This window comes from Anarhichas minor, unplaced genomic scaffold (assembly GCF_050575085.1).
Source record: "Anarhichas minor isolate MPS153535 unplaced genomic scaffold, ASM5057508v1 ptg000110l, whole genome shotgun sequence".
NCBI classification, from domain to species: Eukaryota; Metazoa; Chordata; class Actinopteri; order Perciformes; family Anarhichadidae; genus Anarhichas; species Anarhichas minor.
The window spans coordinates 184,326-212,282 of NW_027466556.1; the positions used below are offsets into that span (position 1 = coordinate 184,326).

The window sequence follows — 27,957 nt, forward strand, 5'->3', positions numbered from 1 at the left end:
TTATATCCTGATTTTACAAACCTGGATAAACCTCATACTAGTTTTGAGATCCCAGCATATGCTAGAAACCGGGACATTGTCACATGTTAACATGTTGTACAGGTTTTTGAACGCCACCTTCTACCTGCACAGCAATGCTTCAGCCAAGTGACATAACAGAAACACAAATAATGGCAATAGCTAAAGCAAGAAAATGAGTTTCGTCTTATGTGGTTGATTTACTGGACGTGACAGTGACTATGAGAAATATAGTTATAAGAAATAGCTCAATGCGTAGTGTGTGTAACAGTGGATGTGCTCAGAGCCGACAGGTGTTGGCGATCGGAGCAGAAAAAGAATAAGGAGTAAAGGTATCAAGTGTAAATGTCCTTGAGTAAACCTTGCAGGGGGAGACAAGGTGGGCTTATCATCCACGGTCTGGAAACTGAAGCAGGAAAGGTTAACATGGTCTATATTTCCTCTCATCACCCATGCCCAATGCCATGCAGTAATCAGTAACCGGGATACTAGCATCATGTCTACAGGGATGTGAATAACCCCATCTATCCATGTTCCATAACAATAAAGAGGGGGTCATCAAAGTAATTTAAAAGTCATGCTACCTTTTTTAGGGCCACTATGAAGACTCACCATTCATCGGAATTCAACTTGTCTTTCTTTGTCTTTTGTGCAGTAAACTGGCTCGTAAGTGGAATCGTTGGTTACGCCGTAAATGCAGAGTGTATGTGAAGTCCAAACTGTTCTACTGGTGGGTGATCATGCTCGTCCTTCTTAATACGCTGGCCATCGCAACGGAACACCACAAACAGTCCCAGAGACTCACAAACTGGCAAGGTCAGAGCTTTATAAACCTCTCATGCCTACATGCATTTCATCCTGTATTTAGTACCAGATCATTTTCATCAATCAGCTTCATTTTAGTGAGAGCAAAAGAAACACTGTTTCGAAAAGAAGTATCATGAATACAGTGCAATATGGTTTCTCAGCCTTGGAATGCAAACCTGGGATCAAATGCAGAGACGAGACCAATCTTATTGATGTGTTTTGTCCATACAATAAATGGACTACCCAGTGTGTTAGTAGAATAATGAAATACTTTCCAGTGTTTACTAATGAACAGTTAATTGATTGAATAAATGATTCTAAAGATGCTATTGAAAAAAAGACGATGTGGTAAAAAAAACATTATAAAAAGGCAACTAAATGGGCTTCATTACACTGCTGAACATAACTCTCATAACTCTGGGTGCCAGATGGCTGCTGGTCTGCCTAACAAGAACACCTTAGTGCAAAGAAAAACGAATAGTTCTGTAATCAATGACCAGCCAAGTTTCATGGCAGGTGGTGAAATCAGGAAATGTCAAGAAATGCAATTTATTGTTGTCATGTTAAACGACACATTTCTTTCTTGTCACAATGCCAATGGGGATCCTTAATGCAGCCACATGACTATGCAATGGTCAGAGTTAGTGACAAAATATTTAATATTTAGAGAGACCACTTATAATGGGTAGGTGTCTGAGGAGGTGCATAGGTCCAACAAACACGAGAACGATGTTCAAACTGCTTGTCCCCAAGTGTTGCTGTGAAGTTGCGTTCATGATAGTTTTGTTGCCTAAACCAGAAAAAGAAGTCGTGCCGAGCGACACGTAAAAAACAGACAATTTGTGTTGCTCAGTACAAAACCAATCGATTGCATTTCGTTACATTTTCACAGTCTGCTGTTTGACAAAAGTTTATATTTTGAACTGGAATCCTGGACAGCAAAACAATCAGCTCTCTCATTTAACCTAATATTCACTTTTCTTATTTTAACAAAGCCCAAACACATTTATGGCCACAAACAAAGTGTAACTTCCATTCATTCATCTATTATGTTTGGCTGCGGGGGAAGCAGGCTAAGCAGGCTATTCCAGAGCAGCAGGGAAAACATCTGTTTGGCTCAGGAAGGTTTTAAACTGAGTAAAATAACCCTAGCCCTATTTTTAGGCCTCTGCTCAAAAATTGCATACCCATGCTAAATAGACTGTAAATCTATAACTACAAGGTCTATTTTAATCATTTTGATGCTAGAATAAAGGTAACACTTGTGAGATTTGTTCAGATGTGTAAATATCAGTTTATATGTTACTGGTTAATAGTGAATGAAGATGGCATACAGCTCAAATTGAAAAGTTCCAGGTTCGCCTGGAAAAAAAAGCACTGAAAGCATGAATATCTTTTTTTAATGATGCAAATCATAGCACAACATGTCAGAAGTCTCTCTGCAAAGTTTTTGCTTTGATAAAGTGAAGCAAAAAAAAGTTAAGAGAGGTTTAGTACAGGGAGGTCGAGCTGATTTGTCATTTTGGAAGCAGCTGTTCCAACTGTTCCATTGTACTTTTATATACTATATAACTATATATTTCACTTGTTTTATCACTAATAGTATTCAATCTATCCAAATACAGCAGTTTGGCATCATGTTGAGAGCCTGAGCCCTCTCTAAACCCTCTCTGTGTCTGTGAACCACGGATCAATTCTCGTCTGCCTGTGTGTATGTGAAGCTTTTGTCAGCCTATGATTGGCCAATCCCAGACTATGACACCTCTTTAGACGTGTCAGAATCTCATGAATGCAGGGGTGGTAACGTGGGTTTGATTGACAGAATCGTTAAAGGAAAAAAACAGAAACGCGCCGTGCGTAAAAACTGATTCGCCGAAAGTGAATTCCCTTCCCCCACGGTCCCCCAGCCTTGTCTGACCCCGCTTTCTCCAGGGAACGCTGTAAAAAAACACAGGAAATACGTAGCAACAGTGTTTTAGCCGGCAAAAATGGAATATGAATCCTTTTTCTTCATGATTCGTCTCAAGGTACGAAGCATTTATGGTTTATTCTGCGGTGGAGTGGCTTGGTTTTGTGGTGCTTGTTGGCTGTATCGCTGTAATAGTTTCACAGAGAGAAATTTGGAAGATATCGCTGGATTCTGTGTCGAATGCTCGTGCTTTTTGATATCTCGGTTGTCCGTGTTAGCTTTTTGTTCGCAGCTTTGTACGGAGTGTATGGCTCGCCGAGTTATGGCGAAAAATACGTGATATTGTGGTACGTCTTCTAGATATGATATTAGTTTGTGTATAATTGTGTTTGCAGTGTGTAAAATGGTTTACATGATTAAGTTGCCCAGAATCTCTTCGTTAAGTCGGTATATAATATGTGTGCAGCATTCATTATATTTGTTTCTGAAAAGTGTATTCTACGACACCGCTCTTCGCTAAACAGCCTCGCTCAAACCCCAAATGGGGCTCGCTCGGGCCCAGAAGGTTTACATTACAATAATATCTAACTTTACTGGATGGATTATAAATAATACATAGAAATACATAAATAAATGTTCTTCTCATTTCAAGTAAACTAATGGCTGCATTAAAGAATAACTGACATAACAGAAAGCTTTTCAGAAATGTGCATCTTAAAATAAAGTAATTCATTTTAGAAAAATTGATTTCACTTAAATTCAGTTCATTCAGGTGTGAATTGATGTCAATAAAAAAAGCCACGATATTAGATTTTTGTCATCTTAAAAGAGAAATCAGTGTACATGGACTTTATCTGTGGTTATTAACACTTGTTTCAGCTCTATTCTCTCTGGTAACATCATTGTTGGTCAGTGAAGTCATGAGTTAGGATTCTGATCATATTGGGCTCTTAGGTTTATTTTCTGTGTCTTCATTTTAGATGTGAGTGGGTACGTTTGCTCAAAAGAGTTGTGCTTTGTCTCGTAGTGCGCTTCATTTGCCGCTTTTATCAATAGTTACGGTTTCTGAACATATGAGACATGCTAGTTTTAACTGCCTGTGGGAAGAATCAACATATAAGAGTCTGTTCATTCTTGCTTATAAATTCCATTTACTCTGAACACGTTTCTCTTTTTGGAGAACGTCATGCGAGATAACTTCTCTGATTATCGCAATTTCCCTGCTCTTCTTTCTATTTCCTCGTCTCAGCCCCGTGTGTCACGGTGTGTGTAAATCTAACTCGAGTCAGGAAACTTGTCAGAATACTCATATTTGATTGGCTAAGCTGCATCACCTGATGTGATTCACAACGCATTGGTCGGTGTGTTTCCTGCACCGCTGAACAAGTGCCGTAACGGCTGACTAAGTTGTGCCGGTTGAAGTATAAATTCACTGTTAAACATGTATAACTCCAAGTTATCTATCGATTTTAGGTCCTGGGTCCGGATGCGTCTGGGTCCGGATCCGGACCGCGGTTCGCCAGTTGGGAACCCCTGCCCTAGGGGTTGAAGGCCTTTGCTCTAAATGCTAAGAAAATATGCTTCAATGCTTTCTCATCTCCTTTACAATAGGATACACTGGATCTTCCTTTACAAAAGGAAAGGAGATCATACCGCCCCACAATTCCTTGCAGCAGTATCATTTAAAATGACCCACCATTCAGCCATCCATGAAATCAAACGATATGCCTATCTTGCATTATTTTCATACAGTCTTATGTTAATGTGATTAATGTTGATAAATATGAGTAGTCAGTAACATCCATTTAATTTCAATTTACTATGTAGATAATGTAACTGTAGCGCATGGTGCCCCCGCACGCTTTCTTAATTTAATTTTTAATTAATAATAATTAAAAAAAATATATATATATTTTTTTATTTGATTTATTAAAAATTATTTCTTATCAAAATGTTTTAATTTATCAAAAAAATCAAAAGTAATAAACAAATAGGAGGCCTTTTGTTTGAAACGAACAAAAGTGGAACGAGGAGCCCTCAGCAGTGGATGCGCGAACTGAGAGGACCTCGCCGGCGACGGGCAGACCCGAGCTGCCGCCGGGGTGACCATGGACCCACGAGACTCGTGCCCCGATGTCCGGTCACTCCCTTGAGCGCCCCTGTTGCAGCAAGAGACTGCGTGACGGGGGAGAGAGGCAGAGTTCAGTTCTCTCTCTATGTGACTCGCTCACCTGGCCTGAGGGTGAAGTGGTTCCCGTGCACTTATCCCTGCTTTGCCCCGATTGCCTCCGCTTAAGAGAAACCTAGACCAGTAGCTGATTGCACTAAATAGTAATAAATCATCAACAAGAGCACGATCGATAGCTCATTTGCTTTCTTTTCCGAATCGCCAAACATTGATATACTAAATAGTATAATCGGTCACTCGAATAGCTGTCGGTTTTATAAAGTATTTTAAAATTTTATTTAATTTATATTAAATTTAAATTTATTTTTATTTGTCCCTGCTCAGAGCCCAACAGATATAAAGCTCTTTCAAAATCAAGCGGGTCTCTCTTAACTATAGAAAACGAATGCTAGTATGTGCAGATGTGTGTGAGCATATAGTATGCATCAGTCGTGTGCCGTGCTGGAGCTCCGTCAACTTACCACAGGGGCTGGTGTCTCTCCCTTAAGAGGAGCCCTCTCCTTTCTCAGTTCCCAAAACAGATGAAGAAAAAAGTCGGCCGAAAAAAGTTCAAAATGTTACTTATTTATTTTTGTCCAATTCAAAGTATATTCTCTTGGTCCAAATACAGAGAAAAAGTCATTAACATAAAAATATAAAAATCAACAAAGTGTTTAAAAACGCTGGTTCAGTGAGCAGGCTGTTTACAAATGTCCGGAGAAAAAAGTTAAAGATTAACCCAGCGCAGGTCCAGACCTCTCCCCCGACTAAGACCGTGGTCCTTGCAAACCGAGAATATTTATACTCTTAACAACGCCTGGGGCAAGTAATCCCTCCCCCCTTTCTTGCTGCCTCTGTGGGTCATGACAGGGACATGGTAACCCCTTGCTCACTGGTTGATAATAATATTCAGCTACATATACATCAGCGTATCTTTCAACAGGTTACAGGGATACAGGATAATACAAACAATACATGATATAAAACATAATACACCTTTTTGCCCAGCGTAAGATTAATACCAAGGTATTCTCATATATCTGTTTGACAAGCTAAAGGGTTAATGCAGAATGCAAACTTCAACAGGTGCCTCCTGTGTGAAACTATGTGCAAGGGTGTGGAAAGTACCCTGGTCAGTACCTACAAGCCCCGCATGTGTGTGTGGGTGTATGTGTGCACACATCACGTCCCCCACCTGTCCCCCTGAGGGTAGGTCGCAACCCTGTATTACTAAGGAGATCATCAATCGCCACCTGGACAGCCTCAGGAACGTGAGTGTGTGTGTGTGTGCACCCATCCCCCACACGTCTGTGCAGCAGAGTGTGTGACAACAGAAACATGTCTGTTCAACAGGTACAATTTTACAAGAGACATAGTGCCCTATTTCTCTCTCGATTTCATTTTTTGTTTTTCAAAATTTTTATTTGTTGTTTTTAAGGTGCTTGTTAACACCTAATAACTAGGGCATTCCGTGTAGGGGCATCACAATTTCGCAAAACACTCCAACCTGTCTAACATAACAAACGAGTACAAACAAAACAATAATGACAAATTAAATTAAAGCTGCAAGCAGCGATGAACGGGCCCTTGCAATCTGCAGCGCGTCGGGGGTGCCGGCGGGACTCCGGCCTGCGCGTCCGAGAACGTCCGCGACCGTCGGACGGCGCGTCCGCGAGCGAGACATTTTTTATCCCGCGTGGACCGCCTGATGCCGGAAATGATGCTTTGCAAATAGTCCGATGCTTCCTGTATCCGCTGCCTGCCGCTACAGAACACGTGCAAACATGCGTCATGTAGCTCTGTGTCAAATGTAAACCACATTGTGTAAAAGTCATGTAAATCGGAGCTGTTTATCACAAAATCAAGATTTCCTTTCGCCAGCAGGTGGCGCTGTGAGTATTAGTGAAAATTAGCTCGGAGACATCCTCAGGCCATGAGTGTTATCAAGCATGAGAAGTTTGGGACCGTTTGGAACAAGTCCAGCTGAGTTACATCAGACATTTCCTTTAGCCAGTAGGCTTTGCGGGTTTACTGTAGCACCCCCTAATGGTCGAATGCAAAACAATTCTCAGGGTATGTTACTGGATGCAATGTGCACATATGCTGAATATTTTGGGAATTTAGAACAAATGGTTGAGAAGTTATATGTATTGATATTAAGCCACGCCCCTAAGAGGTTTATTGGTACATATCTTGTAAACGAAAAGAGATATCAAACAGCTTTTGATAACTTATGATGACGTAGATCCAGTAATGATCCACAGACAATTTGGTAGTAATGGGACTAAGCATGTAGGAGGAGTTCACAGAAATGTGTTTTACACTAAATTCAATATGGCGGAAAATCTAAGTAGGCGGAGCTTAGGGGTCTGATTGGCTTTTTTGTAGCTCTAGCTCAAGTGGACATGTGTGTCAAATTTCAAGTCAATCGGACATACTGGCCGAGGGGCGTCGCCGGTCCGACTTGTAGGGGGCGCTAGAGAGCCATTTCTTAACACAGAAAGATGCATTCTTTTTCAGATGGCTATATTCACCAGGCCTGACAAGTCCCCAACATTTTGTGAGTTTTCATGCATGGCAAGTCCTCCAACCATGCGTACGTTTACCCAAACGGGTACAATATCAATAGGGCCTTCGCGGCCCGACGTCGGTAGCTCGGGCCCTAATTAAAGCTGCAAGCAGCATTGATCGGGCCCTCGCATCTTCACGCACGTTGAGGGTACTGGCAGGACTGTGGTTGATGCGGCCATGCATTTCTGTGACCATCATACACTGCGTGCACTGCGTCCCTATTGAAACTGTAGGAATTATTAGGGACTGAGCTACCGACGAAGTCGGGCGAAGGCCCAATTGAAATCCAAAGAATTATTATTATTATTCCGTTGCCTCTAAAATCGCATTTTACAGGGCTTTATCACACTCAAAAACTCCCCAAATTTGGCAGGCGTATCACAACTGCGTGAAAATTTGAGATTTTATGGGTCGCATGCTCATGTATGACAAAATGGCTCACTAGCTCCCCCTACAGTTTCACAGTCCACGGCCATCACCCAACATGTCCGATTAACGTGAAATTTGACATACATTCAGCTCCATCTGCTCTACAATCAATGCACTCTAACTTTTTAGCTCCGCCCATTCAGATTTCCACCATTTTAACTTTTATCAATCAACATAACTTTATAACATTTGTGCCTATCATCACGAAATCTGAGACAAATGTCCACATTGCAGCCTGTAACATACCCTCACATTTTCATTTCCTTCAGCCACTAGGGGGCGCTACAATAATGATCTCTTTTTGGCCATTTTTCCCATTTTCAGGCTTTGTATTTTCACAAATTCCTCCTAAAGTATTTATGCGATCGGCTTCAAATTTGGTCAGCACGATCTTAAGGATTTTATAATGAAAAGTTATCAAAATCATGAGTTTTCATGCAACAACCTTGGCGTGGCGTGGCATCCATTTTCTGCAATTTTTCATGAAAATTGAAGTTGTTGTAACTCCAAGGTACATTGTCAAATCCGCCCAAAATCTCTTATGCAGGATGCTAGTCCAGGCATGAAAACATTCCAAAGCCTCAATTTTGACATAGTCATAGCGCCACCTACTGGCAAAGGGAAATGACAAGTTTCACACTTTGATGTACTCCTCCTAGCCATTTCACTAGATCATCCTCAAATTCTAGAAAGAAAGCCTTAAGACATTGATAATAGTTAATCATGAATATTGTGAGTTTTTGGATAACTCTGTTGCCATGTCAATGCTTTGTTCTCCATGAAAAAGCAAGCTGATTTTTCTGTGACTTGGGATACTCAAAGACTCATGGAACTTTGTACATATGTCGTAGGTGATGAAATTAAAGATCTCATGTGGATTTTTGGCTTGGTCGTTATATATTGCCTCGATAGCGCCCCCTGCAAAATTTCAACAAAGCAGCCCCAGTGCCTCGTTTAACTTACATGTATGAAATCTGGTCGGCACATGTATCATATGGAGAGTTAAAGAAAAGTCTCTTGGGACTATGCTCTAAAATCAACCCAAAGTCGGCCATTTTGATTTTTGTGTGAATTTTGCCTTGATTTCTAGTCGCTATACTTTAACGAATTCCTCCTAGGGACTTTATCAGAGCCACTTCAAATTTGGACAGTACAATCCAAAGACCTTTGTGATTAAAAGTTATCAAAAGCTTTATGTTTGGTGGACTGGTGTACTCCTCCTAGCCATTTGACCTGATCAACCTCAAATGTTGTGAGGCAAGCCTGATGACATTGATGATACTTCATCATGATTTTTTGTGAGTTTTCGTTAAAAGATGTTGCCGTGGCAATGCATTATTCATCATGAAAAGGAAGCAGATTTTTCTGTGGCTTAGGATGATCAAATAGTCATGGAACTCTGCACATGTGTCAAAGGTGATAAACATAAATAAATCATATGGGGTTTTGCCTTTTCTATGAGAAATTGCCTTGACAGCGCCCCCTACTAATATTCAAAAGAGCAGCCCCAGCAGTACATTTAACCTAGATGTATGAAATTTAGTAGGCACATGTATCACATGGAGACTTAAATAAAAGTCTCTTGAGACTATGCTCTAAATCAGCGGTTCCCAAACTTTTTAGGCCACGCACCCCCTTTTACATCCCGACCGGTTTCACGCACCCCCAATTCCCCACACCTTAAAGAAAAAAAAGCAACAGAGCCTATTTATAGCCGCATAAAAATTGGACCAATGAGAGAACAGTTTGCTCACGCGTGGCGTTTGTTTACAAGATAAAAAACACAAAAAATCTTCCTGCACCGTGCCTTCGAAAAGGTAACGGACGTACACCAGAAGATTGGCCAGATTGGCCACATGTGTAGACTCGTCTACTTGCAGAGAGTAAAACTCACTCTTCTTCACGCGACCGACTAATGTAGCCAGGATGTCTTCAGACAAAGCATCGATGCGGCGCGACACAGTGTTGTTGGACACCGGGATCATGTTCAACTCTTTTGTTTCTCTCTCTCCAATCATACATTCCACCATCTCTTTGGCAGCTGGCAAGCACACGTCTTTGGCGATTGTGTGAGGTAGCCCCTTTCTTGCTATTCTGTAACTGACCAGATATGAAGCCCGTAGTGCGTTTTTTGTAGACCCAACACATGAATGAGACTGCAGTTGTTTTTGGCTGTTTTGTAACTCCTCCAATTTCGATATAAAAAATGTAAGGGGCTTTCGACTTGCACTGGCATGCTTGGTGTTCAGGTGACGACGTAAATAAGAGGGCTTCAGACAGCTGTTAGCCAGAACCTCACTGCACACCACGCACTGTGGCTTTGGGCAATCTGCATTGCCAATCCAAGTGAAGCCCAGACCCAGATCATATTTCCTCTTGTTTTTCCCAGTCTGATGCTCACTCTCGTTTCCTCTTTTTTCACCATGACGCCGCGATGGGCCTATGTGCTCCCGATTTGTCTGTGCTATCCCTTCCTCATTTCCGGTCTCCTCTGTCTCATCTTTCTCTGACTCCTGCTCGATTTCTTCTCCCGGTCTCTCCCCAACGCACCTCTCCGTTTCTCTCGCCTCTGATTCCTCTCTCTCTCTCTCTGTCCCTCTCCTCTTTTATGACTGATAGCTTCAGATGTCCCACCTGACAGTTTCCCCAATTTCAGCCAGTTTAGCATATTTGCATGAATGTTGCTGAATGGATGAAGTTAGCTGACGTTAGCTGCACAAGCTAGGCTAGCTAGTGTGTACGTAAAAGACTGGCGGCAGGAGCTGAAGTGCATTTATTTATTAAATTGTTTTAAAAATAATAAAAGTTTTTAATTTTAAATTTAAATCTTACAAAGGGAATTTTTATAATTCATGTTTTTATTTTGTGAAAAATCCCATTTTTTAAAATTATATTTAATATGAATTATTACACCATTAGACCACCATTACATTTTTCCTCTCGCGCACCCCCTAGAGGCAGCACACTTTGGGAATCCCTGTACTAAATTATACTTGAAGTCTGCAATTTAGATTTTAGTGTGAATTTTCCATTCATTTTTGACCATTTCTAGGCACTATACTTTAACGAACTCCTCCTAGGGAATTTTGAGGATCCACTTCAAATGGTCAAATGGTCAGTACAATCTAAAGACCTTTGTGATTAAAAGTTATCAAAAGCTTTACGTTTAATTGAATGGTGTAGCCGTGGTGTGGCGGCTATTTTACGTGACTCCCCATGAAAGAGCAAGCTGATGTATCTCTACTGGACTTGTTCAAATCTGTCCCAAAGCTGTGTTGGGAACGTAAAGGAGCGTGTTTGGTTATCAGCAAATATGAAACTAAACTATCAACATCAATGGAGTTATTAACATCAATAAGCTAATTAGTAATTACTAATAAGAACGGGGCACCACCCTGCGGACAGGGACCAATAACCAAACTATAAACTAAGTCTCATAATTAGTGTTCACTCACGATATTAACAGTCTGAATTCTATTACACGTTTGGAGTGAGAGTGAAGGTTTAAGTTCGAGCACAGGCCACTACATCCAGTTATTATTACACACATATGCACAAGTAATCACAGACGACTGCTCTTTAAAAATATAACAGAGTTTATTAAATCAAAATAATAAATGATCAAATCAAGTAATATCAAAATCAACAAACACTATCATACAATTATATGTCTAATACCTAAAGTCAAATGAATAAAGTGGGGTAAGGATATGTCTATATCTATATGTACATGTGTGTGTGTGTGGAAAAAAGGGGGGGGGGGAGAACTACTCGAACAGTAAAAGGGGAGTAAGCTAAAAAAAGGGCGTGTAAGCCTACAAGCAAAGATGGCGGAGTCTAGAGACCTCCGACCAAAATGGCTACGAGGGGCTACGCTTGTAACCACGTGGGGCGACGCACACTGTGGGTTGAGAAAATAGATTACGTAACCTTACGTGTCTGAGATATTCACCAAAAATCAGTGAATCTAACTATGTGTACGCGGGTTAGTAGGAAGAGAGGGAGAGCGATAGAGGGAGAGAGAGCGGAGCTCTGAGCGCGGTGCTCGGCGCTGCAGTGAGAATGTGAGAAACCGCTGATCACTCGTAAACTCTGCGGTCGGATTCTGAACCGACCGGTCACGCTTGTACGGTGATAGTTGCGGTTCTAAATCTCACTCACAGAGCCGATTTAAAGAAGAGAGAATAAAACCAAAACAAAAGAAAAGAATCCCCAAAACAAAACAGATCTTTATCACTGCGGTGAGGTGCGAGTGTTGCTTTCTTATCACCCCGAAACTCGGCCACCGTGGTTTTAGTCTTTAAAGTGATAAGATCACAAGCTCCACATCCGCTAGCAGCGACGGATCTAATGCAAACAGTTAAAGCAGGAAATACACAATATAACGGGACTCCGTGGTCCGCGATGTTGCGCAATAACACGTTAGAACACGACAGCAACTTGACACAACAAGATACAGGAATAACAACGACATAAACGAATAGGCTAAATTAAGCTTAAGCTAAGCTAGGCTAGGCCCAGATACCAGTAACTCTTACTTGTAGAAGCTTCGTTCGGTAGGGTACGTTTCCCGTGGTGGGAATCAGTCAGTCCTCGAGAGATGAGGGCTCTCGGTGGCGCGGCTCTCGGAGCTGGCACAGACTCTATCTCCTCTCTGCAGAGAGGGCTTTTTAACTTCGGCTGAGGGACGAGGTTTGGGTCGTCCTTCCCGGAAATCTTCGGCGAGGAAAGATTGTTAATCGTCCTTCTGCCGGCGGTGTGTTCACAATAAGGGTGGGGGAACGGGGCATAGAAGTTATCCGTTCTCGCACTACAGGATCCGAAACTCAAAATAAAACACAGTCTGTTCGACCAGCGAATGTTACATGTGACCTGATAGGATTTGATGAGGCCGCGGTTCCTCGTGAATCTTCTTGTTGCCAGGACGAGGTCCGGAGGGAAGAGGCCTTGTGGACCTCACCACACCAGCATGTCTGGACGGAAGAGCCTTGTGCATCTTCTTGTCCCCCGGACGAGTCCGGAGTGAAGAGGGCGATTCTAGCTGTGCTCAGGCTTATAAACCAGGTGGCACAACCAGTGGGGGGCCCTTTCTTGGCCAATGAGGGACCAGCATCAGGTTTTGACTGGAGCTGGGGGTGTGGTCATCCGGCATGAGGTTTCTTGCAGACCCCAGGTCAGGCGTTTTGGTGGAAGGAAGGAACATGGCTGCTCCTTTGTTTGAAAAGCACGTGTGAAGGTCTCAGCCAGCCAGGAGAGCAGGGTCAGATCCCAACAGTTGCCATGCTTGATAACAGTCATGGCCTGAGGATGTCTACAAGCCAATTCTTCATCTAAGTCAAAGCACCACCTAATGGCGAAAGGAAATCAGTGTTATTTGACAAACAATATCCGATTCACATCAGAATCAGAATCAGAACCGTTTATTGCCATGTATGTTGAATATACAAGGAATTTGGCGTGACGGGAGGTGCAAACATTTAACAATCAACAACAATCAGTGCAAGTAGAAACATATTAAAATTTACAAGAGATATAAAATAAAGTAAGATATAAAATAAATGAAATATAAAATAAAGATGAAATATAAAATAAAGTGAAATATAAAATAAAGTGCACAAACGAACAGATAACAGGACTATAAACAACGAACAGATGACAGGACTATAAACAAGTGAGATGTAAGTGTAATGTAAAGTGTTGAGTGTAATAGAAGGGATGCAGGGGAGTGACCGGTGGGAATTTGTCCTGGGGTGACAGAGTCAGTGGGGGACCCGGGCTCTGTTAATGAGCCCGACTGCGGACGGGAAGAAGCTGTTCGTGTGGCGTGAGGTCTTGGTCCTGATGGACCTCAGCCTCCTACCAGATGGAAGGGGCACAAACAGTTTTTGTCCAGGGTGAGAGGGGTCGGCTACAATCTTCCTTGCTCGCTTCAGGGTCCTTGAGGCGAACAAGTCCTGGAGGGACGGCAGATTGCAGCCAATCACCCTCTCGGCAGAGCGGATGATGCGTTGCAGCCTGCCCTTGTCCTTGGCAGTGGCTGCAGCGTACCAGACTGTGATGGAGGAGCAGAGGATGGACTCAATGATGGCTGTGTAGAAATGCACCATCATTGTCTTTGGCAGGTTGAATTTCTTCAGCTGCCTCAGGAAGTACATCCTCTGCTGAGCCTTTTTAGTGATGGAGCTGATGTTCAGCTCCCACTTGAGGTCCTGGGATATGATGGAGCCCAGGAAGCGGAAGGACTCCACCACGTCGACGGGAGAGTCACACAGGGTGATAGGGACATGTGGGGCTGCAATCTTCCGGAATTCCACAACCATCTCCACTGTCTTTCGAGCGTTGAGCTCCAAGTTGTTCAGACCACACCAGGTCACCAGATGGTCAGTCTCCCACCTGTAGGCGGACTCATCCCCACCAGAGATGAGTCCAATGAGGGTGGTGTCATCCGCGAACTTCAGGAGCTTGACGGACTGGTGACTGGAGGTGCAGCTGTTGGTGTACAGGGAGAAGAGCAGAGGGGAAAGAACGCAGCCTTGGGGGGAACCGGTGCTGATGGTCCGGGAGGCTGAGACGTGTTTTCCCAGCTTGACGTGCTGCTTCCTGTCAGACAGGAAGTCTGTGATCCACTTGCAGGTGGAGTCGGGCACGTGCAGCTGGGAGAGATTGTCCTGCAGCAAAGACGGGATGATGGTGTTAAAGGCAGAGCTGAAGTCCACAAACAGGATCCTGGTGTAGGTTCCTGGGGAGTCCAGATGCTGGAGGATGAAATGAAGGGCCAAGTTAACTGCGTCGTCTACAGACCTGTTGGCTCTGTAGGCGAACTGCAGGGGGTCCAGGAGTGGGTCAGTGAGGGTTTTAAGGTGAGACAGGACAAGGCGCTCAAAAGACTTCATGACCACAGAGGTCAGGGCGACGGGCCTGTAGTCATTGGGTCCTGTGATCCTTGTTTTTTTGTGGACGGGGATGATGGTGGAGACCTTGAAGCAGGCTGGTACGTGGCATGTCTCCAGGGAGGTGTTGAAGATGTCTGTAAACACCGGAGACAGCTGATCGGCACAATGCTTCAGGGTGGAGGGGGAGACAGAGTCTGGGCCGGCTGCTTTGCGGGAGTTTTGTTTTTTAAAGAGCCTGTTGACGTCACTCTCCAGGATAGAGAGAGTCGTCACTGGGGAGGGGGGTGGGGGGGACACTGTGATGGGTGATACAGAGGCGTGGGCCCCTGCTGGGATGGGGGAGGGGGACCTGGTGGTCTGGGGCTGGTTGATGGAGCTGTGGGGGATGGAGTCAGGGCTGTCCCATTGTCCATCAAAGCGACAGTAGAACTCGTTCAGCTCGTCTGCCAGGCGGAGGTCGTTCATGGAGTGGGGGGTTTTAGGCTTGTAATTGGTGATCTGTCTAAGGCCTCTCCAGACAGAAGCAGAGTCATTTGCTGAGAGCTGGTGATGCAGTTCCTCAGAGTACAGACGTTTAGCATCTCTCACCGCCTTACTAAACCTGTACTTTGACTCTTTATACAAGTCCTTGTCCCCACTCCTAAAAGCCTGATCTTTCTGCAGCCTTAGCTTTCTGAGTTCTGCTGTAAACCAGGGTTTGTCGTTGTTGTAACACACCCTGGTGCTTGATGGAACACAGCTGTCCTCACAGAAGCTGATATATGAAGTCACAGCCTCTGTGTACTCATCCAGACTGTTGGTAGCAGTCCTGAATACATCCCAGTCTGTGCAGTCGAAGCACGCCCGAAGGTCCTCCATAGCTTCACTGGTTCACTTCTTGAATTTCCTCACCACAGGTTTACAGAGTTTGAGTTTCTGCCTGTATGAAGGAATCAGATGGACCATGACGTGGTCAGAGAGACCCAGTGCAGCACGAGGGACGGCGTGATAGGCCCTGCTGATTGTGGTGTAACAGTGATCCAGAATGTTCTCCTCTCTGGTCGGACATTTAATAAACTGTCTGTATTTGGGGAGTTCATGGCTGAGGTTTCCTTTGTTAAAGTCACCAAGGACAATAACTAGAGAGTCCGGGTAGGTCCGCTCCACACACAGTATCTGGTCGGCGAGCGCGCGCTGTGCCTCCTGCACGTTGCCCTGCGGCGGCATGTAAACACCGACTAGTATAAATGAAGCGAACTCACGGGGGGAGTAGAAGGGTTTGCAGTTAATGATAAAATATTCCAGATCAGGAGAACAGTGCTGGAGAATCACTGTCACATCGTTGCACCAGCCACTGTTGGAGTAGAAACAGATTCCTCCACCCTTCGATTTGCCGGAGAGCTCCGTATCGCGATCCGCTCTGAACAGCTGGAAGCCAGCCAGCTGGAGAGCAGAGTCGGGTATCGATCCACAGAGCCAGGTCTCAGTGAAGCACAAAACGGAGGATGAAGAAAAGTCTCTGTCTCTCCTCACCAGTAGCTGAAGTTCGTCCAGTTTGTTGCACAGTGAGCGGACGTTTGAGAGAAATATGCCCGGCAGCGGTGTGCGGAATCCACGTGTGCGAAGACGCACGAGCACGCCGGCCCGTTTCCCTCTCCTACGGCGTCTCACTGCATGGGCTAAGGTGAGAACACCTTTGACTAGAATGTCCAGTAATTCCACAGAAGTTAGCAGAAAAGTTGGGACTAAGTCTGCTGTAGTTGTACCCCTGATGTTCATGAGCTCATCTCTGGTGAAAGAGCTCCGGGTATCGCAGCATAAAACTGAACTAGAAAATGCATTTCCTGCTGAAAATGCGTTGGAATGCTGAAAGCTGAAATGAATCTCAAAAACATTGCTGAAAATAGATATCCAATTTTAAAAAAATTGCAAAAAGCTTAATAATTCAAAAAGTTGAAAGATTACAAATATGAAGTCATATGTAGCTGAAAGTTGAAGAAGTTTAACAGGATTTGAAGATTTTCTCCATAGAGATCCCATTCAAAAGAAAATTGCAAATAGCTTAATAATTCAAAGAATTTAAAGATTACAAATATGAAAAGTAATATCACCCCTCTCCTGAAAGAGCTGAACATTTTGATATTCGAATGGTTTCTGTGGCTTAAAAAATGTCAGCAGTAGTGATATTTGTAGTAGTAGTAGTAGAAGTTGTAGTTGTAGTAGAAGTATCATTAGTAGTAGAAGTATTAGTATTTAGAAGAAGTAGTAGAAGTAGTAGTAGTAATAGCTGTAGTAGTGGTCATAGTATATAATATAACAGTAGTAGTAGTAGTAATAGTAATGGCAGTATTTGAAAAAGTCAAATTTTGAGCTTAATGTTTACATACAGTTAATCCATGGGGCTTTTATTTTTGAAAGGGTGGGGCTGGGTGGGGAAGGGGAGAGGAGATGGACTCATATTGTTAGATTAACACAAACAGGTTATTAAATGACAGGCTTCATCACAAGCATTTCAGTTAGAATTCACTCTGTGGGGCTTTTATTTTGAAATGGGGTGTGGGGGGGGGGGGGGAGAAGAGATGGACTCATAATGTTAGATAAACACAAACAGGTTATTAAATGTCAGGCTTCATCATAAGCATTTCAGTTAGAATTCATTCTGTGGGGCTTTTATTTTAAAATGGGGTGTGTGTGTGTGGGGGGGGATCCTCTAAAGATCTCTAAGAACCTGAATGACTGTATGAGAGAGACACACAGAGAGAGAGGGAGAGAGAGAGACACAGAGAGATAGAGAGAGAGGAGTGCGTGTGTGTCTGTGAGTCTGTGTTTATCAACATCACTAATGAGCTTAATCAGAAACACCTGTGTCCTTGCAGACTTTTCATGGAGATTAAACAGGGAAACACCTCTCAAACAAATCCTCAAAACTCCCATAACCGTAGCTCCTATTGCTCCGATATTAATAAATGAGAGGAAGGATGAGTTGAAGAACAGATCCTGTAAAAATTGTGTCTGTAGTGTAAAAAATGTGGCTGAACTGGCGATTTAGAAATGGGGTACCGTGTTCTGTGGAAGATGTTTTTGAAGCTAAATTTAACATTGGTCTCTATGGAGCAGAAAGTTGGTTTTCCTCTCAATTACAGGCTTCTGTGTCAAATGTGTAAATCTGTGGGATTCCACAGTCATTTGTCTACGACGAGGACAAGATTAGCTACTTCTACATCCAGAAATGATGCATGAAGAGTGAAGATTGTGGACACAGTGGCAAAAGACAAATGTTTTTTTCACAAGAATCTCAAGCTGCTCTTCACTCTAGCGGTGACATCACGCACTCTAAGCTGCGCAATACACACCCATTATAAAGTCAGAAAAGGAGTGAGAAAATCATAAAAGTTAAAATGGGACAGTTCAAAAAGTATAAAAGATATCAAAAAGCTGAATAATGCGGCAATAGATCAGGGTTTTCTCAACATTTGAAAGTTGAAATGGTGTCTGTAGCTGAAAGTATGAGGAAGTAGAAGGATTTGAAAGTTGAAGAGGATTTGAACATTTTCTCCATAGGAACCCATTCAAAAAAATAATTGCAAAAAGCTTAATAATTCATAAAGTTTAAAGGTTAGAAATATGAAACGTCATAGCACCCCTCTGCTGAAAGAGCTGAACATTTTGATAGTTGAACGGTTTCTGTAGCTTAAAAAATGTGGAAGTAGATAAGTAGCAAAAAACGTACGGAAGAAATAGAAGAAGTTGAACTAGAAAATGCATTTCCTGCTGAAAATGCGTTGGAATGCTGAAAGCTGAAATGAATCTCAAAAACATTGCTGAAAATAGATATCCAATTTAAAAAAAATTGCAAAAAGCTTAATAATTCAAAAAGTTGAAAGATTACAAATATGAAGTCATATGTAGCTGAAAGTATGAGAAGAAGAAGGCTTTGAAAGTTGAAGAAGTTTAACAGGATTTGAAGATTTTCTCCATAGAGATCCCATTCAAAAGAAAATTGCAAATAGCTTAATAATTCAAAGAATTTAAAGATTACAAATATGAAAAGTCATATCGCCCCTCTCCTGAAAGAGCTGAACATTTTGATATTCGAATGGTTTCTGTGGCTTAAAAAATGTCAGCAGTAGTGATATTTGTAGTAGTAGTACTAGAAGTTGTAGTTGTAGTAGAAGTATCATTAGTAGTAGAAGTATTAGTATTTAGAAGAAGTAGTAGTAGTAATAGCTGTAGTAGTGGTCGTAGTATATAATATAACAGTAGTAGTAGTAGTATTAGTAATGGCAGTATTTGAAAAAGTCAAATTTTGAGCTTAATGTTTACATACAGTTAATCCATGGGGCTTTTATTTTGAAAGGGTGGGGCTGGGTGGGGGGGAGAGGAGACATAATCATAATGTTTGACACATAAACAGAGGTTATTAAATGACAGGCTTCATCACAAGCATTCCAGTTAGAATTCACTCTGTGGGGCTTTTATTTTGAAATGGGGTGTGGGGGGGGATGGACTTATAATGTTAGATAAACACAAGCAGGTTATTAAATGTCAGGCTTCATCATAAGCATTTCAGTTAGAATTCATTCTGTGGGGCTTTTATTTTAAAATGGAGTGGGGGGAGGGGAGTCCTGTAAAAAGCTGTAAGACCTGAATGACTGTATGAGAGATACACACAGAGAGAGAGAGACATACAGAGATAGAGGGAGAGAGACATACAGAGAGAGAGAGAGAGAGAGAGGAGTGCGTGTGTGTGTGTCTGTGAGTCGGTGTGTTTATCAACATCACTAATGAGCTTAATCAGAAACACCTGTGTCCTTGCAGCCTTTTCATGGAGATTAAACAGGGAAACACCTCTCAAACAAATCCTCAAAACTCCCATAACCGTAGCTCCTATTGCTCCGATATTAATAACTGAGAGGAAGGATGAGTTGAAGAACAGATCCTGTAAAAATTGTGTCTGTAGTGTAAAAAATGTGGCTGAACTGGCGATTTAGAAATGGGGTACCGTGTTCTGTGGAAGATGTTTTTGAAGCAAAATTTAACATTGGTCTCTATGGAGCAGAAAGTTGGTTTTCCTCTCAATTACAGGCTTCTGTGTCAAATGTGTAAATCTGTGGGATTCCACAGTCATTTGTCTACGACAAGGACAAGATTAGCTACTTCTACATCCAGAAATTATGCATGAAGAGTGAAGATTGTGGACACAGTGGCAAAAGACAAATGTTTTTTTCACAAGAATCTCAAGCTGCTCTTCACTCTAGCGGTGACATCACGCACTCTAAGCTGCGCAATACACACCCATTATAAAAGCAGAAAAGGGCTGAAAAAATCATAAAAGTTAAACTGCTGCAGTTCAAAAAGTATAAAAGATATCAAAAAGCTGAATAATGCGGCAATAGATCAGGGTTTTCTCAACATTTTAAAGTTTAAATGGTGTCTGTAGCTGAAAGTATGAGGAAGTAGAAGGATTTGAAAGTTGAAGAGGATTTGAACATTTTCTCCATAGAAACCCATTCAAAAAAAAAATTGCAAAAAGCTTAATAATTCATAAAGTTTAAAGGTTAGAAATATGAAAAGTCATAGCACCCCTCTGCTGAAAGAGCTGAACATTTTGATAGTTGAACGGTTTCTGTAGCTTAAAATATGAAGGAGCAGAAGAGTTTCAAAAAGCGTACGGAAGAAATATAAAATAAAGAAGAATAAAGAAACAGGATAACAATAGTTGGAATGCTTAACAGCATTCCAACAACTAGAAAATGCATTTCCTGCTGAAAATGCGTTGGAATGCTGAAAGCTGAAATGAATCTCAAAAACATTGCTGAAAATAGCTATCCAATTTTTAAAAAATTGCAAAAAGCTTAATTCAAAAAGTTGAAAGATTACAAATATGAAGTCATATGTAGCTGAAAGTATGAGAAGAAGAAGGCTTTGAAAGTTGAAGAAGTTTAACAGGATTTGAAGATTTTCTCCATAGAGATCCCATTCAAAAGAAAACTGCAAATAGCTTAATAATTCAAAGAATTTAAAGATTACAAATATGAAAAGTCATATCACCCCTCTCCTGAAAGAGCTGAACATTTTGATATTCGAATGGTTTCTGTGGCTTAAAAAATATCAGCAGTAGTGATATTTGTAGTAGTAGTACTAGAAGTTGTAGTTGTAGTAGAAGTATTATTAGTAGTAGAAGTATTAGTAGCATTATAATAAGTAGTAGCAGTAGTGATATTTGTAATAGTAGTAATAGAAGTTGTAGTTGTAGTAGAAGTATCATTAGTAGTAGAAGTATTAGTATTTAGAAGTAGTAGTAGTAAATAATATAACAGTAGTAGTAGTAGTAATAGTAATGGCAGTATTTGAAAAAGTCTAATTTTGAGCTTAATGTTTACATACAGTTCATCCATGGGGCTTTTATTTTGAAAGGGTGGGGCTGGGTGGGGGGAAGAGAGGAGACATAATCATAATGTTTGACACATAAACAGAGGTTATTAAATGACAGGCTTCATCACAAGCATTTCAGTTAGAATTCACTCTGTGGGGCTTTTATTTTGAAATGGGGTGTGGGGGGGGGGAAGAGATGGACTCATAATGTTAGATTAACACAAACAGGTTATTAAATGTCAGGCTTCATCACAAGCATTTCAGTTAGAATTCATTCTGTGGGGCTTTTATTTTAAAATGGGGTGTGTGTGTGGGGGGGGGGGGATCCTCTAAAGATCTCTAAGAACCTGAATGACTGTATGAGAGAGACACACAGAGAGAGAGGGAGAGAGAGAGACACAGAGAGATAGAGAGAGAGGAGCGCGTGTGTGTCTGTGAGTCTGTGTGTTTATCAACATCACTAATTAGCTTGATCAGAAACACCTGTGTCCTTGCAGCCTTTTCATGGAGATTAAACAGGGAAACACCTCTCAAACAAATCCTCAAAACTCCCATAACCGTAGCTCCTATTGCTCCGATATTAATAAATGAGAGGAAGGATGAGTTGAAGAACAGATCCTGTAAAAATTGTGTCTGTAGTGTAAAAAATATGGCTGAACTGGCGATTTAGAAATGGGGTACCGTGTTCTGTGGAAGATGTTTTTGAAGCTAAATTTAACATTGGTCTCTATGGAGCAGAACGTTGGTTTTCCTCTCAATTACAGGCTTCTGTGTCAAATGTGTAAATCTGTGGGATTCCACAGTCATTTGTCTACGACAAGGACAAGATTAGCTACTTCTACATCCAGAAATTATGCATGAAGAGTGAAGATTGTGGACACAGTGGCAAAAGACAAATGTTTTTTTCACAAGAATCTCAAGCTGCTCTTCACTCTAGCGGTGACATCACGCACTCTAAGCTGCGCAATACACACCCATTATAAAAGCAGAAAAGGAGTGAAAAAATCATAAAAGTTAAACTGCTGCAGTTCAAAACGTATAAAAGATATCAAAAAGCTGAATAAGGTGGCAATAGATCAGGGTTTTCTCAACATTTTAAAGTTTAAATGGTGTCTGTAGCTGAAAGTATGAGGAAGTAGAAGGATTTGAAAGTTGAAGAGGATTTGAACATTTTCTCCATAGAAACCCATTCTAAAAAAAAAATGCAAAAATCTTAATAATTCATAAAGTTTAAAGGTTATGAATATGAAAAGTCATAGCACACATGAGCTGAAAGAGCTGAACATTTTGATATTTGAACGGTTTCTGTAGCTTAAAAAATGTGGAAGGAGATAGATAGCAAAATACGTACGGAAGAAATAGTTGAATAAAGAGAAACAGGATAACAATAGTTGGAATGCTTAACAGCATTCCAACAATAAAGATTCGAAGAACAATAGTTGGAATGCTTAACAGCATTCCAACAATAAAGATTCGAAGAACAATAGTTGGAATGCTTAACAGCATTCCAACAATTAACGACGAAAACAACACAAAACAATGCGCACCAACACGTCGAGGCAGCCGTCCGCGGCGCCATCTTGATGAGACTTACATGATGTTGTCTACACTTGATATAGAGCAACATAATGCATGTTGGCGCACGTTGTTTAGCGCCACACAGTGGTTACAGGAAGTGGTGGACTATTTGTAAAGGATCATTTCCAGGATCAAATACTCCAAGCAGGAAAAAAACGTCTAACTCGTGGTCGCGTTGTCCAATGGTCGCAGACATTCTCGGCCGCGTAAGCTGAGGCCTCGCAAGTACCCCCAACATACGCAAAGATGTGAGGGCCCATTCATCGCTGCTCGCAGCTTTAATTATCATTCTTATTCTGTCTTTCAAGGGGAAAATGAGGTTCTTGGGATACTGGCACGGTTTAGAAATTTGGCACGCAAGCCTGTCGTGGCGAAAATTGCTGTCTGATTGTGGTGTCCAGCTGCGGTATGAAAAATTGGCTCTATAGTGCCCCCTATTGAGTAGCCCCAACTTTTGGTTTCACCTAGCTGTATGAAATTTGGTCAAACAAACATTAAAAATCATGTTGCTTAAAAGTGTCATCTATTGGGGGAAGATAGGATCTAATATACTGTAGTAATTATGAAATACTACATTTTATTTTACAGATGTAAACTTAAATCTTTGAGTAACATTTCATCAGTGAATTTTTAGAGTTTTAGGTCTTTTAAAGCTGCTGTTCATGTTGAATAGTAGGTGTCACTGTTCACACACTTCATTCTGCTACAATAAGAAATTGTTCACATATTACATTAAATATTGCTTGAAATTCTAAGTAAGTGGAATACAAAATTTCAAAAACACCACAGTCATGCAACAGCATGATCTGATAATGTATCTGACCCTTACAGAGTTTTGATAATAAAGTTGTGGATAAATCCCTTGAAAATATTCCACAGTAAGTGAGTTCATATTTAAAAACTACTGATATTTGACAAAACTGACCTCCATCAGAATGTGCTAAATTCCTCCACCCCTCAGCCCCTTTTCTCAGTTCTCCCTTGTGTCCCCTTTGGAACTGCCGAACCTCACAACAGGAATGAGAAGCTCCACCTGTATCCTGGATCCCATCCCATCTAACCTTGTCAAGGACTGTCTCCCAGCCATCTCACCACTCATCACAGTCATCATTAACTCCTCCCTCAGCTCCGGTTCAGTCCCCGACACACTTAAGCTGGCTGCTGTCACCCCAATCCTCAAAAAACCTGGACTTGACCCTAATACCATGAGCAATTTCCGGCCCATTTCCAATCTTCCCTTTCTGTCAAAAATACTGAAACACACAACTCAAAGCCCACCTCATCTCCAACGATCTGTTCGAGCCATTTCAATCCGGATTCCGCTCACAGCACAGCACTGAAACAGCCCTCCTCAAAGTCACCAACGACCTCCTCCTCTCTTCAGATGCTGGTCACCTTAATATTCTCATCCTCCTCGACCTCACTGCTGCTTTCGACACCATCAACCACAACATCCTTCTCTCCCGCCTCGAATCCTCCCTCAACATCACCGGAACTGCTCTCTCCTGGATTAAATCATATCTCACAAACAGACAACAGTTCATCAGTATCAACAACTGCACCTCCTCCACTGCTCCTCTGTCTCAAGGCGTCCCCCAGGGTTCGGTGCTTGGTCCTCTTCTGTTCATCCTCTACTTGCTCCCTCTTGGTAACATCATACGTCAACATGGACTTCACTTTCACTGATACGCCGATGATGTCCAGCTCTACATCTCCACAAAGGCCATTACCACTGCTACTCACTCCACTCTCACCAACTGCCTCACTGACATTAAATCATGGATGCAAACCAACTTCCTCAAACTGAACTGTGATAAATCTGACATGATCATCATCGGTCCCAAATTCCTCACTAAAACCGGTCACAACTTCTGCCTCACCATCGACAACTCCACTCTGTCTCCCTCCCCACACATCCGCAACATTTGGAGTCATGTTTGACAGCAACCTCTCCTTTGAACACCACGTCAAACAAATCACCAGAACTGCCTTTTTCCATTTAAAAAACATAGCCCGTCTCCACCCATCACTCTCCTCATCTGCTGCTGAAACTCTGATCCACGCCTTCATCACCTCCAGAATCGACTACTGCAACAGCATTCTTTATGGCACATCGTCCAAAATCCTAAATAATCTCCAGTATATCCAGAACGCTGTTGCTCGTCTGCTCACCAGCACCCACTCCCGGGATCACATCACCCCTGTTCTCCAAAACCTCCACTGGCTCCCCATCCAACAACGAATCCAATACAAAGTCCTTCTCCTCACTGATAAAGCCCTCCACAATCAGGCCCCCTCCTACCTCACCGACCTGCTTCACCACCACACTCCATCCCGTCGGCTCCGCTCCTCTGATGCCAACCTCCTGTCCCTTCCACTCAGGACCAAGCACCGGACATGGGCAGAGCCTTCTCCATAGCTGCCCCCTCCCTCTGGAACTCTCTCCCCAAACACATCTGAGACTGCACTGACCTTTCCATATTCAAATCAAAACCCACCTATTCAGAACTGCTTTTAATGTGTGACCGATATTATGTGTTTTAAAATGTTAGTGTATAGCTTTCTTTTATATGATTTTAATGTAAAGTGTCTTTGAGAATTATGAAAAACGCTCAATAAATAAAATGTTTTATTATTATTATTGAACTGAAAAGTAAATCATTTCCAATGCGGTTCTCATGCACTTAGTTTGAATTTAGACCCACATAACCATATAAATGACTGTAGTTGAATCCATAGATGGAGGAGGTAATAGGAAAGCTGTAAGCGTTACCTGTTTTTTTCTACTGTTATATACTGCTGCTTTGTGTAGTACACTGGAAAGTTTGGAGGGGATTGGGGAATAAGACAGAAGGAGTTATGTGACACACAAACCGATCTCTAGTTATAGCAGTGTGATGTGATGTGATTTTAATCAACATTCCATATTTTCTGCTACTAATCTCATTTTCAGGTTGTTGCAACAGGTTGTGAACACCAATTCACTGTAAACAAGTTTTCATTTACTACAGTTTTTAACTTTAGTTTCTCGTAAATGTTGAAAGCTGCAGCTGATTGAGTTTGTGCAAAATTAAAAATAATGAAAGAGGAACCTAAATTGATTCAGTAAGGTGCTGTATGTTAAATTTGATAAAATACCATAAAAACTGTTTTTCGCATCGCGTTGCTTTGTTGCATCAGTTTTGAATTATTGATTGTATTTAACCTTTTAACTACTAGGCCTGTTTTTAGCCCCCTGTACATTTTAGCCCCCTGTACATTTTAGCCACAGTACATTGTTATTTTCTATAATATATAATTAATGCAATATATAGAAAATAAATCACTTTCTGAATTGTTTTCAAAAGGTAACAAATGATTCTGATTAACTACTAAAAATATCTAAAATGATTTATGTGGCACTCCAAACTCTTTGCAGACTGTTGATTACTGATAGTCTTTTTCTCTCATCTCTCATTTTGTCTATTGTCTTTCTCTTCATACCGTTGGCTCCAACCATCAACAGACAATGCCAATAAGCTGCTGCTGTCTATGTTTGCACTTGAGATGTTCATGAAGATGTATGCTCTCGGCCTGCCCTCTTACTTCATGTCCCTCTTCAATCGCTTTGACTGCTTTGTGGTGTCCACCGGCATTATGGAGCTCATCCTTGTCCACATGGGCGTCATGTCAGTCATGGGCATTTCTGTGCTGCGCTGCATACGCCTGCTCCGCCTGCTCAAAGTCACCAGGTGAGAAAGCGGTCAGCTGGTATGTGTAATGTGTATGTAGTTGTGTATGAAGTCTTCATCAGGAATATCTGATGGCAAAACGTGTTTACCAACCCTGCTAGTATCTCATTGCTCCTTACAATGTTGTCTTTCGCCCTTGAATGATCGATCATTATCTTATTATTTGAGGTCTTACTGTTTGATTGTTGATAAGTTCTCTTTAAGCAGAGTGCATTACATTAAACCTTTAACATAGCCAGAGCATTTATATTGCTTTTATTTACTGTTGACGCTGGATTATAACTGATCAGAAAAACAAGAGAGGGCTCATTCTCTTTTATTTCACCTAATAAATGATGTATTGTCCTTCAAAGAAGATCCATTTGACATGAAAAAGAACAGAGGGTCGTGCATGATATAAGATCTGTCACTATAAGCTGTATCCTCGCAGAATTACCGATGCCATTATTCAATTGATGTTGTGTGCCCTAGATACTGGACATCGCTCAGTAATCTGGTGGCTTCTCTCTTGAACTCGGTGCGTTCCATCGCCTGCTTGCTGCTGCTCCTCTTCCTCTTCATTGTCATATTCTCCCTGCTGGGTATGCAGGTGTTTGGAGGGAAGTTCAACTTCCCCAACCAACCCAAACCCCGCAGCACCTTTGACAGCTTTCCTCAGGCCCTCATCACTGTCTTTCAGGTACAATCAAAACCACTAAACATAAAATGTTGAAAAAAATATATATTTTTCAAAAACGAAGTTATTATATTTTGAAATATGTCACAATTATTTAGTACTATAACTATTTATTATTGTTAAATGATATGTGTTTCAGATCCTGACTGGTGAGGACTGGAATGCTGTCATGTACGATGGTATCATGGCTCATGGAGGACCCAGCATGCCTGGTATCCTAGTCAGCATCTACTTCATCATCCTCTTTGCCTGTGGAAATTGTATCCTTATCGAGTGTTTGTGTCTGTTCTGTGTGTGTGCCTTGAACCAACACTGAACTCCAACCATGACAACCACAATTTCAGTTCAATTACTGTAATAATCTTTGACTCCCCCCTCATTCAGTCATCCTTCTAAATGTCTTCCTGGCCATTGCTGTTGATAACTTGGCAGAGGCTGAGTCTCTGACTTTGGCACAAAAAGAGAAAGCAGAGGAGAAAATACGCAAGAAAGCTCTCAGGTAAGTCTTCCCAAATGTTCAAAATAAAACATTTTAGCTCATCAAAATCCTGCTTTTCATGTTTTAATCTGACTTGCAATCTCACGCACAACTATGAATAGCAGGACATTTCCACATTATGTTACAAAGGGACTAGAGTGCTGATGTTTTTCCATAGGCCGACCCCAGAAGTTATCGGACTTTTTCATTCGATTTTGGATTATTGCAGATAAAAATCCATGGGGGGGTTCCCTCACTACCAGGGGGCCAAAAGATATTGACCGTTTGCTGTCCTGGTTCCACATTGATGGAACAAGCTCCCCACTGAAATAAAGACAGCAGAAAC

General features: G+C 41.7%; 1 protein-coding gene across 1 annotated transcript in view; it reads left to right on the forward strand.

Annotated features, from left to right (window-relative positions):
• The window catches only part of LOC142939743 (dihydropyridine-sensitive L-type skeletal muscle calcium channel subunit alpha-1-like), a 141,505-nt gene that overhangs the window by 29,745 nt on the left and 83,803 nt on the right, over nucleotides 1-27,957 (forward strand). The window contains exons 10-14 of the mRNA XM_076082876.1: nucleotides 674-834; nucleotides 26,232-26,457; nucleotides 26,929-27,136; nucleotides 27,273-27,393; nucleotides 27,518-27,632. Of these exons, the coding sequence (XP_075938991.1) occupies nucleotides 674-834; nucleotides 26,232-26,457; nucleotides 26,929-27,136; nucleotides 27,273-27,393; nucleotides 27,518-27,632 (831 nt within the window). The remainder of the gene's footprint in view (nucleotides 1-673; nucleotides 835-26,231; nucleotides 26,458-26,928; nucleotides 27,137-27,272; nucleotides 27,394-27,517; nucleotides 27,633-27,957) is intronic.